The sequence below is a fragment of the Pristis pectinata genome, chromosome 2 (genome assembly GCF_009764475.1).
Source record: "Pristis pectinata isolate sPriPec2 chromosome 2, sPriPec2.1.pri, whole genome shotgun sequence".
Classification (NCBI taxonomy): Eukaryota; Metazoa; Chordata; class Chondrichthyes; order Rhinopristiformes; family Pristidae; genus Pristis; species Pristis pectinata.
In genome coordinates this window covers 298,067-323,965 of record NC_067406.1, presented here as the reverse complement: position 1 = coordinate 323,965, position 25,899 = coordinate 298,067, and the positions used below count along the sequence as shown (strand labels likewise).

Here is a 25,899-nt window from a genome sequence, read left to right as displayed (position 1 = left end):
CCGAAGGGCCTGTATTTGCTGTATTGTTCTATGGTTTCTATACCAAGATACAGTATCAGTGCAAAATAGAGTCCCAGACCAGCTGTCAGTTGTGTCAGGTCTTATGGTATAAAAGGGCTACGAAACGAAGTCAGGCAGCATCGCTGACAACATTGCGTCCCTTCCTGATGAGCTTAACGCATTCAATGCATGTTTTGAACAGAAGGGGATTGGTATGTCACCACCCATGCTAACAGCCTCCAATGCACCTGAACCCATGGTCACCACTGAGGAAGTAAGATCAGTCTTCTGGTGAGTAATCTTGCAGAAAGCATCTCGCTGTGTCATCCGATCCTGTGCAGATCAGCTGGCGGGGCTATCTGCAGACATTTTTAACCTGTACCTTCTTCAAATATGAGGTTCCCACCTACTTTAAGTAGACCACTATCATCCCAGTACCCAAGAAAAACAAGGGAATCTGCCTTAATGACTACCACTCAGTGGCCCTGACATCCACCATCGTCAAGTGCTTCGAGAGGCTGGTCATGGCATGCATTAACTCCAACCTCTGGAAGCATGATGATGGATGTCAGGGCCACTGGGTGGTAGTCACACCCTGATTAATCCCTCCCTTCCCTCCATCCTCCCCACTCCCCTCATCTCTCTGCGCCATCTCCCTCTCCCCTCCATCCCCCTTCCATATCCCCTTCCCCTCCATCCAACATCTTCCCCTCCTTGTCCTCTTCATCTCTCCTTTCCATCTCCCTCATCACCCCCTCCCCTCACCTCCATCTCCCCCAGCTCTCCTTTCCTCTCTAACCCCCTCCCCATCTCACTCCCCGTCCCCTCCATCTCTCCCCATTACCCCCTCCCCTCCATCTCTCCCTCATCACCCCCTCCATCTCTCCCTCATTACCCCCTCACCATCTCTCCCTCATCACCCCCTCACCATCTCTCCTATCCTCTCCGTCCCCCTGCCATGTCCCCCTCCCCCCTCCATCTACCCCCCCATCACCCCATCTCCCCCCCCATCACCCCATCTCCCCCTCCCCGATTTTCGCCGTCTCTTCATTCTTCTTTTTCATTGGTTGAAATGCATGTCAATTAAATGGTCATCTTCGCTCTGATTGGTCGGCGCCAGGTTGGTTTCCTGCAGCGACCGGATGCGAGTTTTTTCACCGCGGCGAACGGAATAAAATCGGAAAATGCGGGAGCGGCGGCTCGGCGGCTGAGGGACCCGCCGTCGGGTGTCGCACCGGGCGGTCGGCGGCTGAGGGACCCGCCGTCGGGTGTCGCACCGGGCGGTCGGCGGCTGAGGGACCCGCCGTCGGGTGTCGCACCGGGCGGTCGTGGGCGCCGCCGCTGCGGGGATCCTGTCAGAGAAATCCCGGTAAATCCGCCCCCCGCCATCGCCATTCCCTCTCATCCGTCCTCCACCCCCCCTCCCTCTGGCGGGGGGAGACATCCCCGCCACCCCCCCCCCCCCATCTCCATCCCCCCATCCAACATCCCCGCCTCCATCTCACTCCATCCCCCCCCCCCATCTCCATCCCCCCCCCATCTCCATCCCCCCGATCCAACATCCCCGCCTCCCGTCCTCCATCTCCCGTCGGGGGGAGAGATATCCCCCCGGTCCCACATCACCTCCCTCCTCCATCCACCTCCCCACCCACCCCCACCCGTCCTCCATCTCCCTCCCTCCGGTCCTCCGTCGGGCGGGGAAGAGACATCCATCCTGGTCCCCACCCCTTCCATCCTCCTCTTCTCTCACCCCCTCCCCCCGGTCATCTGTGGGTTGTGAGGGGATGGGGCAGGACAACACTCCCTGGTCCTCTCCCCTTCCCACATATCCCCTCCATCATCCTTCCTCCCCCCCCCCCCCCCCCCCCCCCCAGTAAATTCATGGCTGTGCGGGGACAGGCATCATGAGTGGACATCCTGGTCATCCCCCTCCCCCAAATATCCCCTGGTGCACGGTGGGAACATCACCTGGCAGTGAGGGACAATGTCCCAGTCCTCCAACCTATCCAGAGTCCCAGAGACAAAACTGGTCCTCCATCCTCCCCATCCCCTCCATCCACACTCCCCCCACCCCCTCAGTCATTCATGGGTCGATGAGGGGAAAACACCAGCACTATCTGACAGAGGATATCCCAGTCCTCTTTCTTTCCCCCTCCCACCCCCCATCTCAGAATATCCTTCATCATCCTCCCAAAATATCCCCTCCATCCAGCCCCAGTACAAGAGGTGGGAATATCACAGCATGCTGAAAGAGAGAACCCAGGTCATCTTTTTGGCGAATAATCCATTCTTGGGTCCAGTCGGTGAGGGAATCCTGTCAGAGAGTAATCAGCATAATCCATTAGCAGGTCTGCATGATGAGAAATGCTGAAAGGCATATCCAGTGCAATTGATCACTCTATCTCATCTGCGAGGATATCTTGACAGATAATAGCCATTCCTTGCTTACCTGTGTGCGGTAAATGTGATGTGAAATTAGTTGTTATGCAGCAGCAGTATAGTGCAAAGACAAAATCCATAAATTACAAAAATAAATAGTACAAAAAGGAATAATGAGGTAGTGTTTATGGATTGTTCAGAAATTGATGGTGGAGGGGAAGAAGCTATTCCTGAATTGTTGAGTTTGGGTCTTCAGTTTCCTGTTCTTCTCCCTGATAAGTAATGAGACGATTGAGTGTCCTGGATGGTGAGGGTCTTTAATGATAGATGCCACCTTCTTGAGGCACTGCCTCTTGAAGATGTCCTCAGTGGTGGGGAGGGTTGCATCCATGATGGAGCTGGATTAGTCTACAACTCTCTGCAGCCTATTGTGATCCTGTGCATTGGAGGTTCCATACCAGGCTGTGATGCAATTATAGAAATATGTAAGAGCCAAATCTCCCCAACTCCTAACAAAGTAGAACTGCTGACATGCCATCAATATGTTGGGCCCAGGATAGATCCTCTGATGTTGATGCCCAGGAACTTGAAGCTACTCTGCTTTTCCACCGCTGACCTCTCATTGAGGACTGGTGTGTGTTCTCCTGACTTCCTCTTTCTAAAGTCCAGGATCAGTTTCTTGGTCTTGCTGATGTTGAGTGCGAGATGGTGCGATACCACTCAATGGACTGATCTGTCTCACTCCTCATTGTCATCTGAGATTTTACCAACAACAGTGGTGTTACTGGAGAATTTAAAGATGGTGTTAGCCGTACAGTCATGCAGGGAGTAGAGCAGTGGGCTAAGCGCACATCCTTGAGGTGTGGCTCTGTTGATAGTCAGTGAAGAGATTTATTGCTGATCCACACTGACTGAGTACATCGAGAATAATGGATTATTGGATCCAGTTGGTGTCTGACAGAATAATAAGTGTAAGCAAAACTTGATAAGGTTCATGCCAAAGAATATTGCTTGTGATCCATTATTGGAACTGCTAACTGATTGGATTATCACAGAATGTCCATTATGGATCCAGTGGGTGAGTGGATCTTGCCAGAGAATATGGGCTGTAATCATTAGTGTCTGGTAGGTGAGAGGATCCTGATACAGAAATCAAGCTGGGGCTGCTGAAGTGTGGAGACACAAGAGACTGCAGATACTGGGATTTGGAGCAACAAACTCAGTGGGTCAAGCAGTATACGACAGGGTGAAAGAATTGGTGACATTTTGGGTTGAAACTCTGCATCAGGACTGTGAGTGGCAAGGAGAGATGGCAGGATGGAGAGGAGAGGAGGAGTGGTGAGACAGGAGCCAAGGTGATTGGTGGACTGAGGAGGCAGGTTGTGCCAGTGGGGGGGGGGGGGGGGGGGGGGGAATGGTGGTGGTGGTGGTGAAGTTGGGAGACAATAGCAGTTCGATGATAGCTGGAGGCAGACAAAGGAAAAATTTAGAGTCAGATGGAGCAAGATGTGGGGAAGAGGCGGGTGAAGATTGGAGACAGTTGCTGGAGGGAGATAGCAGGAACAAAGGGCTACCAGTGCTGGAATCTGATAAGTAAAAGAGGTGAGAATGGGAACCATTAGTGGAGAGGTGTATGGTAGGTGGAATAGAAACTGTAGGGGGTGGGGTGTAATTGGTTGGTGAGAGGTGCCTGACATAGAAATGAATTACATTACATATTCTAAGTCTATTAAATGAGCCAATTGTGTCAGAATATTGTGCAGATGAAGAAAGTTGAGGCAAATATAGAAGTTGAAGTTCAGTAGGCAGGACAGGCAGAAGCAAGATAAGGAGTGAGAAAGGTCTGATAGAATAAACTGCATTTATTTTAATGCAAGAAGCCTGACAGGCAAGGCAGATAAACTCAGTATGGATTGGGACATGGAATTTGAAATGTTATGGAAACGTGCTTGAGGGAGGAGGAACTGCAAAAGGTAAAAAGACCCTGATGGGAGTTGTGTAGTCTCCTGAATAGTAGTCAGGAGGTGGGGTGCAAAATACACCAAGAGATAAAGCATGTGAGAAAGGCATCGTTACAGTGATCATGGGGGATTTCAATAAGCATGTAAACTGGGAAAATCAGGTTGGTAATGGATCCCAAGAAGAGAAATTTGTAGTATGAAGGGGACCCTAGCAGGGAAGATGGTGGAGCAGCAATGGCAGGAATTTCTGGGAGTAATGTGGGAGACAGCAGAATTTCATCCCAAGGAAGAAGAAACATACAAAAGGGAGGACAAGGCAACCATGGCTAACAAAGGAAGTTGGAGACAGCATAAAAGCAAAAGAAAAGGCATACAATATGGTGAAGATTAGTGGGAAGCCAGAGGATTGGGAAGCCTTTAAAAGCCAATAAAGGACAACTGAAAAACAAGGGAAGAGAAGATGAAATGTGAGGGTGAGCTAGCAAATAGTATAAAAAAGAGATTCCAAAAGTCTTTCTAGATATATAATGGGGAAGAAAGAGGCAAGAGTGGATATTGGACTGCTTGAAAATGACACTGGAGAAGTGATGGGGAAAACAGGAAAATGGCTGAGGAACTAAATACTTGGTGTCAGTCTTCACACTGGAAGACACTCGTAACATGCCAGAAATTCAAGAGAGTCGGGGGTAGAGGTGAGTGTAGTGGCCATTACCAAGGAGAAGGTGCTGGGGAAGCTGGAAGGTCTGAAGGTGGATAAATCACCTGGACTAGATGGACTGCACTCCAGAGTTCTGAAAAAGGTAGCTGAAGAGATTGGAGACATCGGTAGTGATCTTTTAAGAATCACAAGTCAAGAAGGGTCCCGGAGGACTGGAAAAAAAATTGCAACTGTTTGACACCCCAGTTTAAGGAGGGAGGGAAGGAGGGAGGGAGGGTTAGGGTTAGGAAGTACATGATAAAATAGGACAAAGTCAGCACAGTTTAATTAAGGGAGATCTTGCCTGACAAATCAGTTAGAATTCTTTGAGGTAACAAGCAGGTTAGACAAAGGTGAGTCGGTGGCTGTTATTTAGTTGGATTTTCAGAAGGTCTTTGACAAGGCTGCTAAACAAGAATCCATGGTGTTAGGCAAGGTGCGAGCATAGATAGAACCCTGACTGACAGAAGTCAGAGAGTGGGGATAAAAGGGGTTCTTTTCAGGATGGCTGCTTATGATCAGGGGAGTTCCACAGGGGTTAGTGTTGGGACCACAACCTTTCAGTATGTGTTAATGATCTGGATGAATGATCTGATGGCATTGTGGCCAAGTTTGCAGACAATACAAAGATAGGAGGGGTGACATGTAGTGTTGTGGAGGCAGGCAGTCTGCAGAAGGTTGGGAGAGGGGACAAAAGTGGCAGATGGTGTACAGTGTAGGGAAGTATGAGATTATGCACTTTGGTAGGAAGAATACAGGTGCAGACTATTTTCTAAAGGTGAGAGAATTCAGAAACTGGAGGTGCAAAGGGACTTGGGAATCCTCTTGTCAAATAGCATGGAAACAGGCCCTTCAGTCTAATTCGTCCATACCAACTGTGTTGCCCAGCAAGCTAGTCCCATCTGCCCACATTTGGCCCATAGCTCTCCAAGCCTCTCTTATCCATGTCCTTATCTAGATGGCTTTTAAATGTTGCTAATGTGCCTGCCTCAACCACTATTTCTGGCAGCTCATTCTAAATATGCACCACCCTTTGCATGAAGAAGCTGCCCCTAATGTCCCTTTTAAATCTCTCACACCTGATCTTAAACTTATGCCCTCTTATTTTTAGCATCCCTTCCCTGGGAAAAAGACTGTGCTTTCACCCTGTCTATGCACCTCATGATCTTATATATACCTCTGTCATGTCACCCCTCAATCCAGGGAATAAAGTCATAGTCTATGGAACCTCTCCTTGTAACTCAGGCCTCCCAAGTGCAGACAATGCCCTGGTAAATCTTTTCTGCACTCTTTCTAATTTAATGAGATCATTCATAAAACAGGGTGAACAAAATTGTGCAAAATATTCTAAGTGCAGCCTCTCCATCATCTTGTATAACTGCAACATAAATTCCCATTCTCAGTGTCCTTACTGGTGAAGGCCAGCATGCCAAATGCCTTCCTCACCACCCCATCTACATGTGAAGTCATCTTTCAGTGAACTATTCACTTGCACTCATAGAGACTCCCCAACATGCAATAGCTCACATTTATCTGGATTGAAAGCCATTTGCCTCAGCCTTCATACCAGGACGGAGAAGACTGAGAAGTCCTGAAGAAGGATCCTGACCCAAAATGTTGACTGCCTGCTTTTCTCCACGGATGCTGCCTGGCCTGCTGAGTTCCTCCAGCATTGTGTTTTTCATCTCGATTCCAGCATCTGCAGTCCTTTGTTTCTCTCATTGAGTACAGGAGTTGGGATGTTATGTTGAAGTTGTAGAAGACATTGGCGACGCCAAATTTAGAGTATTGTGTGCAGTTCTGGTCACCTACTTACAGGAAAGATATCCATAAGACCACAGGAGCAAAATTGAGCCATGCATTCAGGCTTTTTCCCCTCGGGTTGGGTGAGACTAGAACTAGAGGTCATAGGTTTAGGGTTAAAGATGAAAGGAGAATCTGAGGGGAAATTTCTTCACTCAGAGGGTGGTGCAAGTATGGAACGAGCTGCCAGCTGAAGTGACAAGATATTTATTAGTCACATGTACATCAAAACAGTGAAATGAGTCTTTTTGTGTTACTGAGAATGTGCTGGGGGCAGCCCACAAGTGTTGCTATTCTTCCAGCACCAACATAGCATGCCCATAACTACTAACCTGCATGTCTTTTTGGAATGTGGGAGGAAACCTGAGCACCCGAAAGAAACCCACACAGGCAGATGGGGAGAACGTACAAACTTCTTACAGGCAGCGGCAGCAATTGAACCAGGTCGCTGGCACTGTAATAGCATTACACTAACTGCTACACTACTGTGCAAAGCCACACTGGTTCAATTGTAACATTTAAGAGAAGTTTGGATAGGTACATAGATGGGAGGGGTTTGGAGGGATATGGTCTGGGTGCAGGTAGATGGGACTAGGCAGAAGATCAGGTTGGCATGGACTAGATTGGCTGAAGGGCCTGTTTCTGTGCTGTAGTATTCTATGACTCCATAACTAACCCTAACGTCTTGTACATTCACATCCAAATTATTTATATAAATTACAAACAAAGGTCCCAGCACCACGGGACAGAGGCCTGCAGTCCGAGAAACAATCCTAGTTCAAGTTTTAAAACATTACAGCACAGTACAGACCCTTCGGCCCACTTTTAAACTACTCTAAGATCAATCTATCCATTCTCTCACACATACCCTCCATTTTTCTATCATCCACGCGCCTATCTAAGAGGATCTAAAATGTCCCGAATGTATCTGCCTCTTCCAGCACCCCTGGCAAAGCATTCCACATATCCACCACTAAAAACTTACCTGATATCAGTACAGTGCAGTAGATGTAGTCTGCATGGATTTTAGTAAGGCATTTGACAAAGACATGGAAGGCTTCTTCAGAAGGTCAGAGGGCATGGGATCCAGGGAAGCTTGGCCATGTGGATTCAGAATTGGCTTGCCTGAAGAAAGCAGAGGGTTGTGGTGGAGGGAGTGAATTCAGATTGGAGGGCTGTGACTAGCGGTGCCCCACAAGGATCAGTTCTGGGACTTATGCTTTTTGTGACTTTTATTAGTGACTTGCACAGGGGAGTGGAAGGGTGGGTTGGCAAGTTTGCAGACAACACAAAGGTTGGTGGTGGTGTGGATATTGTGGAGGATTGTCGAATATTGCAGAGGGACATTGATAGAATGCAGAACTGGGCTGAGAAGTGGCAGATGGAGTTCAATCCAGAGAAGTGTGAGGTGGTACACTTTGGAAGGACTAACTCCAAGGCAGAGTACAAAGTTAATGGCAGGATTCTGGGTAGTGTGGAGGAGCAGAGGGATCTGGGGGTTCATATCCACAGATCCCTGAAAGTTGCCTCGCGGGTGGATAGGGTAGTTAAGAAAGCTTATGGGATGTTCACTTTCATAAGTCGAGGGATGGAGTTTAAGGGCCGTGAGGTAATGATGCAGCTGTATTAGGGGGAACATTAGGGGGAACTTCTTCACTCAGAGAGTGGTGGGAGTGTGGAACGGGCTGCCATCTGATGTAGTAAATGCGGGCTCACTCTTAAGTTTTAAGAATAAATTGGATAGATACATGGACGGGAGAGGTCTGGAGGGTTATGCATTGGGTGCAGGTAAGTGGGACTAACGGAATAACGTTTTGGCACAGACTAGAAGGGCCGAATGGCTTGTTTTCTGTGCTGTAGTGTTCTATGGTTCCATAAAACTCTGGTTAGACCAGTTCTGGTCACCTCATTATAGGAAGGATGTGGAAGTGTTGGAAAGGGTACAGAGGAGATTTACCAGGATGCTGCCTGGTTTAGAGAGTATGGATTATGAGGAGAGACTAAGGGAGCTAGGGCTTTACTCTTTGGAGAGAAGGATGAGTGGAGACCTAAGAGGAATAGATAGAGTGGACAGCCAGTGCCTCTTTTTCAGGGTGCCAATGCTCAATACAAGAGGGCATGGCTTTAAAGTAATGGGTGGGAAGTTCAAGGGAGATATCAGAGGAAGTTTTTTTACCCAGAAAGTGGTTGGAGCATGGAATGCACTGCCTGGGGCGGTGGTGGAGGCAGGTACATTGGTCAAATTCAAGAGATTACTAGAGAAGCATATGGAGGAATTTAAAATAGAGAGATAGGTGGGATGAAGGGGTTAGGTAGTCTTAGGTGAGGTTTAAAGGTCGGCACAACATTGTGGGCCGAAGAGCCTGTATTGTGCTGTACTGTTCTATGTTCTATATCCCCTCCCCGTACTTTCCTCTAATCACCTTAAAATTATACTCCTTTGTGTTAGCCATTTCCACCCTGGGAAGAGTCTCTGACTGTACACTTGATCTATGCCTCTTATCATCTTATACACCTATATCAAGTCACCTCTCATCCTCCTTCTCTCCAAAGAGAAAAGCCCTAGCTTGCTCAACCTAGTAGAGTACGGCAACCTAGTAGGAAGGTAGGGTAAAGCGGAGCAGCCATTTTGTGAGTGGGCCAGTGTTGGAGTGGGAACCTAAGTCTGGCGAGGAGGCACAGGTGAGTAGCAGGTAAGAACATTAGCAGGTAGTTAAATAAAAAGATATCAAATTATTAATTTTTAAAAAATTTTATTTACAGCGTGGTAACAGGCCCTTCTGGCCCAATGAGTCCACGCCACCCATTTTTTAAACCCAAATTAACCTACCCGTACGTCTTTTAGAATGTGGGAGGAAACCAGAGCACCTGGAGGAAACCCACGCAGACACAGGAGAACGTACAAACCCTTACAGACAGCGACGGGAATCGAACCCCGATCGCTGGCGCTGTAATAGCGTTGCGCTAACCACTACGCTACCGTGCTGCCCCTATAACTAATTAAATAAAGTAAGGATGCAGGATCAGGTGATATCTTGTAGCTGCATGATGTGGGAGCTGGTGGACCCCTTTGTGGTTCCTGGTGACCACATCTGCAGCAAATGTTGGTTGCTGGAAGAACTCAGGCTCAAAATTGATGATTTGGAATCTAAGCTTCAAACACTGCAATGCATCAGGGAGGCGGAGAGTTACCTGAGCACTGTGTTTCAGGAGGCAGACACACCCATTGGATTAACTGCTTCAAATTCAGTCTGTGGTCAGGGACAAGGGGGTGTGACTGTGAGTGAGGTAGGTAGGGGGATCCAAGAGGCAGCGCTGGAGGAGCCTCAGCCCCTGAGCTTGTCCAACAGGTTTGAGATTCTTGCTCCCTATGTGGATGAGAGTGGGGGTTGTAGGATGGATGAGCAACTGAACTGTGGTTCAGGGAGCCATTCAAGAGGGGGCAGAGAAGAGAAGTGTAGTTGTGATTGGGGACAGTATAGTTAGGGGAATAGACATGTTACAAGGATCGAGAGACCTGAAGGCTGTGTTGCCTGCCTGATGCACAGGTTCGGAACATCTCATCTGACCTGAAGAGGAACTTGGAATGGGAGGGGAAAGATCCAGTTGTCGTGGTCCATGTGGGTACCAATGACACAGGTGGAACAAGGGAAGTAGCTCTGCTGAGGGAATTTGAGCAGCTAGGGACTTGATTAAAGAGCAGAACCAAAAAGGTGATAACCTTTGGATTGCTACCTGAGCCACATGCAGATTGGCACAGGGTAAATAAGATCAGAGAGTTAAATGTGCAGCTCAAAGATTGGTGTGGGAGAAGTTGGTTTGAAATCGTGGGACATTGGCAACAGTATTGGGTTAGGAGGGAGCTGTTCCAATGGGATGGGCTCCAGCTGAACCACGCTGGGACCAGGGTCCTGGCGAATTGCATAATTAGGCCAGTAGATAGGGCTTTAAACTAAATAATAGGGTGGTGGGTTCAACAGATTGGAAAAGTATGGATAAAGTAAAAGGGAAGGAGAGTGCAGGAGAGGTTACTGAAGTCTCCAGAATAAAGAATAAGACAAAGTTTAGAAAGGGATAAGAATTTAACTTAAGGCAATATAGAGACTAAGAAGAGGGGTGGTGAATACAGGACTGAGGGTGTTATATTTGAATGCACGCAGTATACGAAATAGCGCAGTTAGAAACTGGCAGGTACGACATTGTGGGTATCAGAGTCGTGGCTGAAAGAAGATCACAGCTGGGAACTAAACATCCAAGGATACACATCCTATTGAAAAGACAATCAGGTGGACAGAGAAGGTGGGGTGGCTGTGTTGGTAAAAAATGAAATCAAATCCTCAGAAAGTGACATAGGATCAGAAGATGTAGAATCCTTGTGGGTAGAGTTAAGAAACTGCAAGGGTAAAAAGACCCCAATGGGAGCTATATACAGGCCTCTGAATAGTAACCAGGACATGGGGTACAAATTACAACAGGAGATAGAAAAGGCATGTAAAAAGGGCAATGTTATGGTGGTCGTGGGGGAATTTCAATATGCAGGTAGATTGGAAAAATTAGGTTGGTACTGGATTTCAAGAGAAGGAATTTTAGAGAAACTTGTGATTGAGCCCACTAGGAAAGAGGCAATTCTGGATTTGGTGTTGTGCAATGAACCAGATTTGAATAGGGAGCTTAAGATAAAGAAACCCTTTAGAGGTAGTGATCATAATATGATAGAATTCACCCTGCAGTTTGAGAGGGAGAAGCAAAAATCAGATGTATCGGTAATACAGTTGAGTAAAGGTAACTACAGAGGCCTGAGAGAGAAGCTGGCCAAAGTTGATTGGAAGGGGACCCCAGCAGGGATGATGGTAGACTAGTAATGGCAGACGCAGGATCAGAAGGAGAACCATAGAACAATACAGCACAATACAGGCTCTTTGGCCCACCATGTTGTGCCGCCCTTCAAACCACACCTAAGACTATCTAACCCCTTCCTTGGAAGCCAAAGGTTCAGCACTCTCCTCCCATGCCTCGCAGAGCAGCATAGGGAATATTCCATCAGGCCCCGGGGACTTATATTCTATCCATGTTGGTACCTTTCCTGTAATACCATGAGCTCCTATCTTGTTTAGCAGCCTCATGTGTGGCATCTTGTCAAAGGCCTTCTGATGATCCAAATAGACAACCTCCTTTGTCTATCCTGCAGCATTCTAAAGTACAGCATTCAGTACAGAAACAGCATTCTAAAGGGAGGATGAGGCAACTGTGGCTGACAAGGGAAGTCAAAGACAGCATAAAAGCAAAAGAGAGGGCCTACAATATTGCAAAAATTAGTGGGAAGCTAGAGGGTTGGGAAGCTTTTAAAAACCGACAGAAGGCAACTAAAACAGAAGCAATAAGGGGAGAAACAAAATATGAAGGAAAGCTAGCTGATAATATAAAAGAGGATACCAAAAGTTTTTTGAGGTATGTAAAAAGTAAAAGACGAGTGGACATTGGACTGCTGGAAAATGATGCTGGAGAGATAGTAATGGGGAACAAAGGCATGGCAGACGAACTGAATAAGTATTTTGCATCAGTCTTCACTGTGGAAGACACCAGCAACCTGCCAGAAATTTGAGAGAGTCAGTGGGCAGAAGTGAGTGTAGTCACTATTACTAAGGAGAAGGTGCTTGGGAAACTGAAAGGTTTGAAGGAGGATAAGTCACTTGGACTGGATGGATGACACCCCAGGGTTTTGAAAGAGGTAGCTGAGGAGATTGTGGAGGCATTAGTAATGATCTTACAAGAATCACTAGAGTCAGGAATAGTTCTGGAGGACTGGAAAATCGCAAATGTCACTCCACTCTTTAAGAAGGGAGGGGGGCAAAAGACAAGAAATTATCGACCAGTTAGCCTGACTTCAGTGTCCATTATTAAGGATAAGGTTTCGGGGTACTTGGAAGCTCATGATAAAATAGGCTGAAGTAAGCATGGTTTCCTTAAGGGGAGATCTTGTCTGACAAATCTGTTGGAATTCTTTGAGGAAGTAACAGGCAGGATAGACAAAGGAGGTTGTCTACTTGGATTATCAGAGGCCTTTGACAAGATGCCGCACATGAGGCTGCAAAACAAGATAGGAGCTCATGGTATTACAAGAAAGGTACCAACATGGATAGAAGTTGTCTCCGGGGCCTGATGGAATATTCCCTATGCTGCTCTGCAGGGCGAGGGAGGAGATTGCTGAACCTTTGGCTGGGATCTTTGAGTCCTCGTCCACGAGAATGGTAACAGAGGATTGGAGGGTGGCAAATGTTGTCCCCTTATTCAAAAAAGGTAGCAGGGATAGTTCAGGGATTTATAGACCAGTGAGCCTTGCGTCTGTGCTGGGCAAGCTGTTGGAAAGGATTCTTAGAGATAGAATCTATGGGCATTTAGAGAATCATGGTCTGATCAGGGACAGCCAGCATGGCTTTGTGAAGGGCAGATCATGTCTCACAAACCTGATAGTGTTCTTTGAGGAGGTGACTAGACAAATTGATGAGGGTAGTGCAGTAGATGTGGTCTACATGGATTTTAATAAGGCATTTGACAAGGTTCCACATGGTAGGCTTCTTCAGAAGGTCAGAGGGCATGGGATCCAGGGAGGCTTGGCCGTGTGGATTCAGAATTGGCTTGCCTGTAGAAAGCAGAGAGTTGTGGTGGAGGGAGTGCACTCGGACTGGGGGACTGTGACTAGCGGTGTCCCACAGGGATCGGTTCTGGGACCACTGCTTTTTGTGATTTTTTTATTAATGACTTGGATGAGGGGGTAGAAGGGTGGGTTGGCAAGTTTTCAGGTGACATAAAGGTTGGTGGTGTTGTGAATAGTGTGGAGGATTGTTGAAGATTGCAGAGGGAAATTGATAGGATGCAGAGCTGGGCTGAGATGTAGAAGATGGAGTTGCCTCACAAGTGGATAGGGCAGTTAAGAAAGCTTATGGGATGTTAGCATTCATAAGTCGTGAGATCGTGTTTAAGAGCCGTGAGGTAATGATGCAGCTCTATAAAACTCTGGTTAGACCACACTTAAGAGTACTGTGTCCAGTTCTGGTCACCTCATTATAGGAAGGATGTGGAAGTGTTGGATAGGGTGCAGAGGAGATTTACCAGGATGCTGCCTGGTTTAGAGAGTGCATTATGAGGAGAGACTGAGGGAGCTCGGGCTTTACTCTTTGGAGAGAAGGAGGATGAGAGGAGACATGATAGAGGTTTACAAAATATTAAGAGGAATAGATAGAGTGGACAGCCAGTGGCTCTTTCCCAGGGCACCAATGCTCAGTACAAGAGGGCATGGCTCTAAAGTAATGGGTGGGAAATTCAAGGGAGATATCAGAGGGAGGTTTTTTACCCAGAGAGTGGTTGGAGCATGGAATGCGCTGCCTGGGCTGGTGGTGGAGGCAGGTACATTGGTCACATTCAAGAGATTACTAGATAGGCATATGGGGGAATTTAAAATAGAGGAACATGTGGGAGGAAGGGGTTAGGTAGTCCTTAGGTGAGGTTTTAAAGGTTGGCACAACATTGTGGGCCGAAAGGCCTGTATTGTGCTGTACTGTTCTATGATTCTATGATTGGCTGACTGGCAGATGGCAAAGAGTGGGAATAAAGGGGGCCTTCTCTGGTTGGCTGCTGGTGACTAGTGGTGTTCCGCAGGGATCGGTGTTGGGTCCGCTACTTTTCACATTGTATGTTAATGATCTGGATGACAGAATTGAGGGCTTTGTGGCCAAGTTTGCAGATATACAAAGATAGTCAGAGGGACAGGTAGTGTTGAGGAAGCAGGGAGTCTGCTGAAGGAGTTGAACAGGTTTGAGAATGGCAAAGAAGTGGCAGATGGAATACAGCAGAGGGAAATGTATGGTCATGCACTTTGGTAGAAGGAATAAAGGCATAGACTATTTTCTAGACTGGGAGCGAATTCAGAAATCAGAGGTGCAAAGTGACTTAGAAGTCCTGCTGCAGGATTCCCTAAAGGTTAACTTTCAGGTTGAGTTGGTAGTAAGGAAGACAAATGTAATGTGAGCATTCATTTCTAGAGGACTAGAATATAAAAGCAAGGATGTAATGCTGAGACTTTATAAGGTGTTGGGCAGACAACATTTGGAGTATTGTGCACAATTTTTGGTCCCATATTGTCAGCAGTTGTGGGAAGATGTGCCTGGAAGCTGTGGAAGTGTGGTGAGGTTCTCAATGAATACTTCTCTCAGTATTCACGAAGGAGAGGGGTCTTGATGATGCTGAGGACAGTGTTGGTAAGATTAATGTTCTAGAGCTTGTAGATATCAAGGGAGAGGATGTCTTGGGGCTGTTAGAAAATATTAGGACAGATAAGTCCCAGGGGCTTGAAGGAATATTCCCCAGGCTGCTTCACGAGGTGAGTGAGGAGATGCTGAACCGTTGGCTAGGATCTTTGAGTTCTCGTTGTCCACGGAATGGTACCGGAGGAATTGGAGGGTGGCAAACTTATTCAAAAAAGGTAGTAGGGATAGTCCAGGGAATTAACAGACTAGTGATCCTTATGTGTGTGGTGGGCAAGTCATTAGAAAGGATTCTAGGATAGAATCTATGGCATTTAGAGAATCATGGACTAATTAGAGACAGCCAGCATGGCTTTGTGAAGGCAAGATTTTCCTCTGGAGCCTGATAGGATTCTTTGAGGAGGTGACCAGGAAGATTGATGAGGGTAGTGCAGTAGATGTGGCCTACCATGGATTTTAGTAATGCATTTGACAAGGTTCCACATGGTAGGCTTCTTCAGAAGGTCAGTGGCCAAGGGATCCAGGCTGGCTTGGCCATGTGGATTCAGAACTTGGCTTGCCTGCAGAAAGCAGAAGGTTGTGGTGGAGGGAGTGCATTCAGGTTGGAGGGCTGTGACTAGTGGATCGGTTCTGGGACCTCTACCTTTTGTGATATATATTAATGACTTAGATGAGGGGGTGGAAGGGTGGTTAGCAAATTTGCAGACAACACAAAGGTGTGGTGTTGTGGATAGTGTGGAGGGCTGTGAAGCTTTACAGAGGGATATTGATAGGATGCAGAGCTGGGCTGAGAAGTGGCAGATGGAGTTCAATCCGGAGAAGTGTGAGGTGGTACACTTTGGACGGACAAACTCCAGGGTGGAGTACAAGGTTAATGGCAGGATTCTGGGCAGTGTGGAGGAAGCAGAGGGATCTGTGGGTTCATATCCACAGATCCCTGAAAGTTGCCTCACAGGTGGATAGGGTAGTTAAGAAAGCTTATGGGATATTAGCTTTCATAAATTGTGGGATTGAGTTTGAGAGCTGCGAGGTAATGATGCAACTCTACAAACCCTGGTTCGACCACACTTGGAGTACTGTGTCCAATGCTGATCGCCTCATTATAGGAGGATGTGGAAGCTTTAGAGAGGGTGCAGAGGAGATTTACCAGGATGCCACCTGGTTTAGAGAGTTACGGATCATGAGGAGAGACTAAAGGAGCTAGGACTTTACTCATTGGAGAGGAGGAGGATGAAGGGAGACATGATAGAGGTATACAAAATATTACCCAGGGCACCAATGCTCAATACAAGAGGGCATGGCTTTATTATAATGGGTTGGGAGTTCAAGGGAGACGTCAGAGGGAAGTTTTTCACCCAGAGAGTGGATAGTGCATGGAATGCGCTGCCTGGGGTGGTGGTGGAAGCTGATCCATTGGTCAAGTTCAAGAGATTGTTAGATAAGCACATGGAGGAATTTGAAATAGAGGGATATGTGGGAGGAAGGGGTTAGATAGTCTTTGGCGTGGTTTAAAGGTCAGCACAACATGGTGGGCCAAAAGGCTGTATTCTATATCTGAGGAAGGATATGCTGACATTGGAGAGGGTCCAGAGGAGGTTTACAAGAATTATCCAGGGAATGAAAGGGTTAATATATGCCGAGTGTTTGATGGTTCTGGGCCTGCACTTGCTGGATTTTAGAAGGATGAGGGGGGATCTTATTGAAATCTACTGAATATTGAAAGGCTGATAGAGTGGACGTGGCGAAGATGTTCCAATAGTGGGAGAGTCTATGACCAGAGGGCACAGCCTTAGAAAAGAAGGACGTCCTTTTGGAACAGAGATGAGGTGGAATTTCTTTATCCATGGGTGGTGAATCTATGGAATTCATTGTCACAGATGGCTGTGGAGGCCAAGTCATTGGCTATATTTAAAGCGGACGTTGATAGGTTCTTAATTAGGGCGTCAAAGGTTATGGGAAGAAGGCAGGAGAATGGGGTTGAAAGGGAAAAATAAATCAGCCATGATTGAATGGTGGAGCAGACTCAAAGGGTGGTGCCCTAGTTCTCCTATTCTTATGGTCTACTCTTTTCCCCATAATATACTTAGAAAACCTATTTGAATTCTCCTTAGTCTCCTCTGCCAAAGCTACCTCATGTCCCCTTTTTACCCTCCTGATTTCCTTTTGCGTCCCTCAAGGATTCACTTGATCCCAGCTGCCTGTACCTGACCCATGCCTCCTTTCTCCTCACCAGAGTCTCAATATCTCTTTTCATCTTCTATGACGAGAGATTGAACAGACTCGTGCAGGGTTATGGAGGATAGATCATTGCAAGTAATTAAAGAGGAAGTAGATGCATTTTTGAAAGATCGGGGTATTAAGGCCTTTGGAGAACTGGCACAGAAGAGATGAGGGCTGGGGCAGTTCAGCTATGATCATATCAAATGGCAGGGCAGGCTTGAGGGATTGAGTGGCCCACTCCTACTTCAATTTTTCAGTGTTCTTTTAATAACTCGCTGTATATTTGGAAAAAAAAGTGCTTATTATATCTCTTGCCTAGACCCTTAAATTTAACCCTTGTACCTTCAGTGAAGAGGAATAATTCTATGTCTAGTTCATCAAAATGTCACAACATCTCTGAAACGTATGAATTATGTGAAGCATATGAATTAGGAGCAGAATTAGACTACTCAGGCCTTCAGGGCTGCTCTACCATTGAATAAGATCATGGCTGCTCTGTTTACAATCTGAATTCTGCATTCCTCTCTACCCACAGTAACCTTTCACTTTCATGTTTTTCAAGAATTAGCTGCCTCTGCTGTCAAAATTTCAAAGACTTTGCTTCCCCTGCCCTTTGAGAAAGAGCATTCCAAGGACTCGTGACCCTGAGAGAGAAAAATTGTCTCTTCTCCACCTTAGATGAGCAACCCATTACTTTTATGCAATAATTCCTAGTTCTGGATTCTTCCACAAGTGAAAACATTTTCTCCATGTGCCCTGCCAAGGCCCCTCAGGGTCTTGTCTGGAGTCATTGAAAGATAAGATGTACAAGCATTTGGAAAGATAGGGATTGATTAGGGATAGTCAGCATGGCTTTGTTCAAGTTCAAGTTACTTTATTGTCATTCATCCATGCTATAAAAACACATGGCAGAACGAAATGTTGTTTCCCGCAGACTCTCATAACAGAGGACGTACATAGAACAGAAGACATACAATAGGCACAACAAAAAACAAAAAATAAAAAAAAGTGCAAGTACAAATAGTGCAAAAATGGTATATACAAAATACAAATTTAGTGCAGAGTTAATGCAAAACCGAGTTGGACAAGAGAAATACAGGCTCAGTGTGTTGTACTCATTATATAAACGTGTTCAGCAGCAGTCAAAGTTCTTATATGCCATTGTGCAAACCAGAGCTTTTGATGCGACATTTGTCTACCAGGGTATTCAGGAGCCTGACAGCCTGGGGAAAAAACTGTTGAGCAATCTAGTAGTTCTGGCCCGGATGGTCCAGTACCACTTGCCAGACGACAGTGGGACAAATAGGTCGTGGGAGGGATGAGAAGGGTCATCTATAATTCTGTAAACCTGACATGTGCATCGTGTGTTGTAAATATCCAAAATGGAGGGAAGAGGTACTCCAATGATCTTTTTCGCTGTACTCGCAATTTTCTGCAAAGACTTACGGTTACCGTACCGGGCAGAGATGCAGCTAGTCAGGACACTTCTCAATGGTACCCCTGTAGAATGTAGTGAGGGTGGGGGAGGGCAGGTTTGCTCTTTTCAGCCGCCGTAAAAAGTGGAGGCGCTGCTGTGCCTTCTTGGCGAGAGAAGAGATGTTAGTTGACCAGGACAGGTTGTCTGCTGTATGTATTCCCAAGAACTTATAACAGCTGACTGTACAGCTGTATGATCTCGCTCTTTGTGTATGATCTCACCTGTTGGGTTGTAATCTCAGGACTGCTGTACCAGAAGGACAGGTTGCTCCTAAACTGGAGAGGCACCAATATCCTCTCAGGGAGGTTTGCTTATGCCAGGTCAGCAGGTTTTAGGATAGCATTACAGGGGAGTGAGAACCAGAGTAGTAGGTCAGCAATTGAGGGGAAGGTGGAGGTTAGTTCAAGTAAATCTGAAAAGAAGAACCGGAAGGGCCAGGTTAATGAACATGGTGGGGATGAAGTGTATTTAGTGCATTTCCATACAAGGCGTATTGCGTGTCAGGTGGTTGAACTTGGGGCCTGGATTAGTATGTGGAACTATGATGTAGTAGCCATTACAGGGACTTGATTGAGAGAACGGCAGAACTAGCAGCTCAACATTCCATGATTCAGCTGTTTCAGTTGTAAGAGAGAAGTGTAAAAGAGATTGAGGACTTGGACTACCGATCAGGGAGAATGTCATCATGGCACTTAGAGGACGTCTGGAGGGCTCATCCAGTGAGTCAATATGGTTAGAGCTCAGGAATAACAAATAACTATGTTGAGGTTATACTATGACCCCAGTAGCCTGCAGGAGATAGTGGAACAGATATGTCGGCAGATAATTCAAAGGTGTAAAAGCAACAGTGGAGTTGTAGTGGGTGACTTTAATTTTCCCAATATTGACTGGTACTCCCTTAGTGCCAAAACCTTACATGGGGCTGAATTTGTCAGGTGCATCCAGGAAAGTTTCTTGACAGAATATGTAGATAGTCCAATCAGGGAAAGGGCTATACGAGATTTTGTATTGGGAATGGAGCCTGGCCAGGTGATTGGAGTTTCAGTGGGAGAACATTTTGGGAACCGAGATCATTAACTAGGGAGGAAGACGGACAGTCGACATTATGGGTGGACCAAAAATTGGTGGAGTTGTGGATAGTGAGGAAGGTTGTCAAAGGATTCAGCAGGATGCAGACCAGTTGGAAATGTGGGCAGAGAAATGGCAGATTGGTGTTGGTTTATTACTGTCACCTGTACCGAGGTACAGTGAAAAACTTGTCTTGCATACAGGTCAATTCATTACACAGTGCAGTTACATTGGGTTAGTACAGAGTGCATTGATGTAGAACAGGTAAAAACAGTAACAGTACAAAGTGTCACAGCTACAGAGAAAGTGCAGTGCAATAAGGTGCAAGGTCATAACAAGGTAGATTGTGAGGTCATAGGTCATAGTCCATGTCATTGTATAAGGAAACTGTTCAATAGTCTTATCACAGTGGGGTAGAAGCTGTCCTTAAGTCTGGTGGTTCGTGCCCTCAGGCTCCTGTATCTTCTACCGATGGAAGAGGAGAGAAGAGAGAATGACCCAGGTGGGTGGGGTCTTTGATTATGCTGGCTGCTTCACCAAGACAGCGAGAGGTAAAGCCAGAGTCCAAAGAGGGGAGGCTGGTGTCCGTGATGCGCTAGGCTGTGACCAAAACTCTGCAGTTTCTTGCAGTCCTGGGCAGAGCAGTTGCCGTACCAAGCCATGATGCATCCAGATAGGATGCTTTCTATGGTGTATCAATAAAAGTTGGTGAGTTTGTTCGGTGTGTCCAGGACTGATTCCTATCACAGTATGTTGACAGACTGACTAGAGAGAATGCCATATTAGATCTAGTGTTAGGTAATGAGCCAGGTCAGGTGACAGATCTCTTGGTGGGTGAGCATTTGGCAGACAGCGACACTGCTCCATAACCTTTAGAATTGTCATGGGCAAGGATAGGAGCAAAGAGGACGGGAAGATATTTAATTGGGGAAAGGCAAATTATGAGGTTATAAGGCTAGAACTTGAGAGTGTAAATTGGGATGACATTTTTGAAGGGAAATGTACTATGGAGATGTGGTCGATGTTCAGGGATCTCTTGCAGGATGTTAGGGATAAATTTGTCCTGGTGAGGCAGAGAAAGAATGGCAGGGTGAAGGAACCATGGGTAACAAGAGAGGTGGAACAACTAGTTAGGAAGAAGAAGGCAGCATACATAAGATGTAAGCAGCAAGGATCAGAAAGGGCTTGTGAGCAATATAGAGTAGCAAGGAAGGAGCTAAGGAAGGGGCTGAGGAGAGCAAGAAGGGGACATGAAAAGGCTTTGGCGAGTAGGGTTAAGGAGAATCCCAGGACTTTTTTCTCATACGTGAAGAGCAGAAGGATTACGAGAGTAAAGTTAGGTCCGATTAGAGGCAAAGGTGGGAAGATGTGCCTGGAAGCTGTGGAAGTGGGTGAGGTTCTCAATGAATACTTCTCTTCAGTATTCACCAAGGAAAAGGGTCTTGATGACGCTGAGGACAGTGTTGGTAAGGTTAATGTTCTAGAGTATGCAGATATCAAGAGAGAGGATGTGTTGGAGCTGTTAGGAAATATTAGGACAGATAAGTCCCCGGGGCCTGAAGGAGTATTCCCCAGGCTGCTTCACGAGGCGAGGGAGGAGATTGCTGAACCGTTGGCTAGGATCTTTGACTCCTCGTAGTCCACAAGAATGGTACCAGAGGATTAGAGGGTGGCAAATGTTGTCCCCTTATCCAAAAAAAGGTAGTAGGGATAGTCCAGGGCATTACAGACCAGTGAGCCTTACGTCTGTGGTGGGCAAGCTGTTAGAAAGGATTCTAAGAGAGAGGATCTATGAGCATTTAGAGAATCATGGACTGATTAGGGACAGCCAGCATAGCTTTGTGAATGGAAGATCATGTCTCACAAGCCTGATAGGGTTCTTTGAGGAGGTGACCAGGAAGATCGATTAGGGTAGTGCAGTAGATGTGGTCTACATGGATTTTAGTAAGGTGTTTGACAAGGTTCCACATGGAAGGCTTCTTCAGAAGGTCAGAGGGCATGGGATCCAGGGAGATTTGGCCGTGTGGATTCAGAATTGGCTTGCCTGTAGAAAGCAGAGGGTTGTGGTGGAGGGAGTGCATTCAGATTGGAGGGTTGTGACTAGCGGTGTCCCACAAGGATTGGTTCTGGGACCTCTACTTTTTGTGATATTTATTAATGACTTGGATGAGGGGGTAGGTGGGTGGGTTGGCAAGTTTGCAGATGACATAAAGGTTGGTTGTGTTGTGGATAGTGTGGAGGACTGTCGAATCTTGCAGAGGGATATTGTTAAGATGCAGAGCTGGGCTGAGAAGTGGCAGATGGAGTTCAATCCGGAAAAGTGTGAGGTGGTACACTTTGGAAGGACAAACTCCAAGGCGGAGTACAAGGTTAATGGCATGATACTGGGTAGTGTGGAGGAGCAGAGGGATCTGTGGGTTCATATCCACAGATCCCTGAAAGTTGCCTCACAGGTGGATATTGTAGTTAAGTAAGCTTGTGGGATGTTAGCTTTCATAAATCGTGGGATTGAGTTTAAGAGCCGCGAGGTAATGATGCAGCTCCACAAAACTCTGGTTAGACCACACACTGAGTACTGTGTCCAGTTCTGGTCGCCTCATTATAGGAAGGATGTGGAAGCGTTGGAAAGGGTGCAGAGGAGATTTACCAGGGTGCTGCCTGGATTGGAGAGTATGGATTATGAGGAGAGACTAAGGGAGCTAGGGCTTTACTCTTTGGAGAGAAGGAGGATGAGAGGAGACTTGATAGAGGTATACAAAATACTAAGAGGAATGGATCGAGTGGAAAGCCAGAGCCTCTTTCTCAGGGCGCCAGTACTCAATACAAGAGGGCATGGCTTTAAAGTAATGGGTGGGAAGTTCAAGGGAGATATCAGAGGAAGGTTTTTCACCCAGAGAGTGGCTGGTGCATGGAATACGCTGCCTGGGGTAGTGGTGGAGGCAGGATATGTGGGAGGAAGGGGCTAGATAGTCTTAGGTGTGGTCTAAAGGTTGGCACAACATGGTGTGCCAAAGGGCCTGTATTGTGCTGTATTGTTCTATGGTTCTAAAAAAGTAATCTTGCTTAAAATATTAAAGAAATGTGTCATCTTTAACTTTACGCTGTTTGGAAATGAGGTCATCTTTTACTCGCTTAGCTATTCACAGTAACAGAGATTTTGACCAGGGTTGCCCAAACTTTTGCATGCCATTGTTTTTGACAAGCAACAGAGGACACAACACCGATGAATGTTAATTGTCTGAGCTTCAACATAAAATTTTCTGGTTGATTGTGGGTCAGAAGGTCTCCCTTCAGATATCATGTTTTGGTTGTATAATCAGGAAGTTTTGATAAAACAGAAAAAACCGTCAATAAGACGTTTGATTCCCTATTGTCTTCAGCTAACCTTTTTACTTCTGGTGCTGACAGCAGGCTGTGCCTTTTGTCCCTGAAGTTTGACTAGTAGAGAGCTTGATGTCCTGCATTTTATTTTGAGTGCAGGGCTGTACCTCACTACTGTTTATGGGCAAGGAAATGACAATTCCCTTCTCTTGGGCTGCACTGCTGGATTCCAAACTCCGACCCTTAGATTGGTAAAAATAGCAAATGATGTCAAAAAATAAAACCTAGCCTTTGAGATGGTGTACTTCTCAAAACAGCATTTTGAAAAACTATTCTGACCTCTTTTTCTCTCTCTCTCTCTCTCTCTCCCCCCCCCCCCGCCCCCTCCCTCTTCCCCTCCCTCCCTCTCCTTGCCCTCCCTCCCTCTTTCTCAGCAGGTCCTGAACCTATTGGTGGTTTTAAGTCTGGAAAGTTTAAATGAAAATTCAAATGAAGGAACTGGTAAACTGATTTGGAAGAAAATTGTAATGTCTGTATCGTGATGCTACTTTACCTTCAGTCTGTATTGCCTTGATATTGTATTTATGAAGATGTATGACAACATTTGTTCAGTATGAGAAGTGACTCTCTTTATGAGCAGTGTAGTGCAGGTCAATATTGTGGGGCTCTTTGAGGTATGGCCTCTTTGGATCTGCCCTACCGCTGTCCAAGATGTGGGGAACACAAACGTTTTAGGAGTCTGTCTTCATTGCGAGCTCATCTGGAATACAATCACACATATGAGACACTTTACGTCCTTTCTAAGTCTAATAGCATCTGTGATGCTAGTATTCTATCTTCAGGAGTTGACAAATCGATTCTGATACCAGCTTCCTGTAAAGAAATCTTTGAAAGCACCTCATTCAGGAGCAAAGAACAGAGATATTTATATGATTTAGAGTGCGGGGAGGAATTATCACTTGGTTCCGCCTGTTACTTGCCTGAAGTCGAAGGCCCAGTAAACGAAATACTCATGAGAAAGGCAATGACTCCTTCAACTCCCCCTGCTGCTTTAGCTGCAGCTGCAGTAGACGCTGTTTATGAAGAAGGGCTGGCTCGATTGAAAATCCAAGCTTTCGAGAAACTAGACTTGAATGAACGTTTAGAAAAGCTATCAGAGGAGGTGGAGCAGAAGATCACAGCCCGAGTGGACAAGCTTCAGATAGAACTTGAAAAAAAAAGCTCAGAACTGGAGAAAGCCAAGCAGGAAAGCATGAGATTGAGCCAAGAAAAGCATGATCTCGAAGAGAAGGCTTCTGAACTATCACGGCAAGTTGATGTGAGTGTAGAAATGCTTGCTACATTGAAGCAAGACTTGGTGCAGAAGGACCAGGAGCTAGCCAGGAAACAGCAGTAAGTATCTCTGTAGTAAGCAAGACATAAAGGTGAATATGGTTTTGTAACTAAATATAGTTGGGTGCATGCTAGGTGTCAGCATGTGTTTATGACCATTATCTATGAAAGTCTTGAACATACTCTACTTCTCCTTTTATTGTGGAATGAAACAATATGGCCTTTAGCTCAGCCTTTCATGTCAGTGTGAAAGAGGTGTTCACCTCTTTTCCTTCAGCCCTGAAATTATTTTTCCTTCAGGTATTTATCCAGTTCTCTTTTGAAAGATAATATTGAATTGCTAACGTTGCCCCTTCAGGCAGCGCATTACAGACTGCAACTTGATGCGTTCTTTGAAAAAAAGAGTTACCTCCTCTGTCTTTTGGTCCTGTTACCAACTACCTTATATATGTCCTCTCATGATTGACTTACTACAGGAATAAGTAACGTATCTTCATTTACTCCATCATATATGGAATACTTGCCTTCTTTTAAAATACTTAGCTGAAGGATAGAATGTAAGAGCAGGAAAGTTAGCATTAGTTAGGCCACATCTGGAGAACTTGTCACACTATAGGAAGGATGCAATTCACTGGAGAGGGTGCAGAGGATATTCATCAAGATGTTACCTGGATGGAACATTTCAGTTATGAGGATTGGATTGACTGGGTTTGCTTTCCTTGGAGCAGAAAAAGCCTGAGTGAGGTGTACAAAGTTAAGAGGGGCACAGATATGTTAGTTACAGAGAAACTTCTTTCCCTTAGCAGAGATATCTGTAAACAGAGATTATAGATTTAAGGTAAAAGGGATTTGAGGAATTTTTTTTAACAGTGGTTGAAATGCACTGCTTGAAGGGGGTGGAGGAGGCAGGTACTCTCGCAACATGTAAGATATATTTTGACACTAATATATATTCTCCATGGCATAGACAATAGACAATAGGAGCAGAAGTAGACCATTCGGCCCTTCGAGTCTGCACCGCCATTTTGAGATCATGGCTGATCCTCAACAATCAATATCCTGTTCCTGCCTTGTCCCCATATCCCTTGATTCCCCTATCTATAAGAAACCTATCTAGCTCCTTCTTGAAAGTGCCCAGAGAATTGGCCTCCACTGCCCTCTGAGGCAGTGCATTCCACAAATTCACAACCCTCTGGGAGAAGAAGTTTTTCCTCCCCTCTGTCCTAAATGGCCTAGCCCTTATTCTTAAATCATGCCCCCTGGTCCTGGACTTCCCCAACATCTGGAACATATTTCCTGTCTCTATCTTGTCCAATCCCTTAATAATCCTGTATGTTTCAATCAGATCCCCTCTCAATCTTCTCAATTCCAGCGTGTACA

The 25,899-nt window shown here is 46.0% G+C and overlaps 1 protein-coding gene across 3 annotated transcripts in view; it reads left to right on the top strand.

The window, feature by feature from the left end:
- Positions 1-1,147: 1,147 nt before the first annotated feature.
- fbxo41 (F-box protein 41) overlaps positions 1,148-25,899 on the top strand; it is a 254,843-nt gene continuing 230,091 nt past the window's right edge. For all 3 annotated transcript variants that reach the window (XM_052044671.1, XM_052044682.1, XM_052044691.1), the window contains exons 1-2: positions 1,148-1,369; positions 23,625-24,579. In XM_052044671.1, coding sequence (XP_051900631.1) covers positions 23,864-24,579 — 716 coding nt within the window. In that variant the 5' untranslated portion in view covers positions 1,148-1,369; positions 23,625-23,863. The remainder of the gene's footprint in view (positions 1,370-23,624; positions 24,580-25,899) is intronic.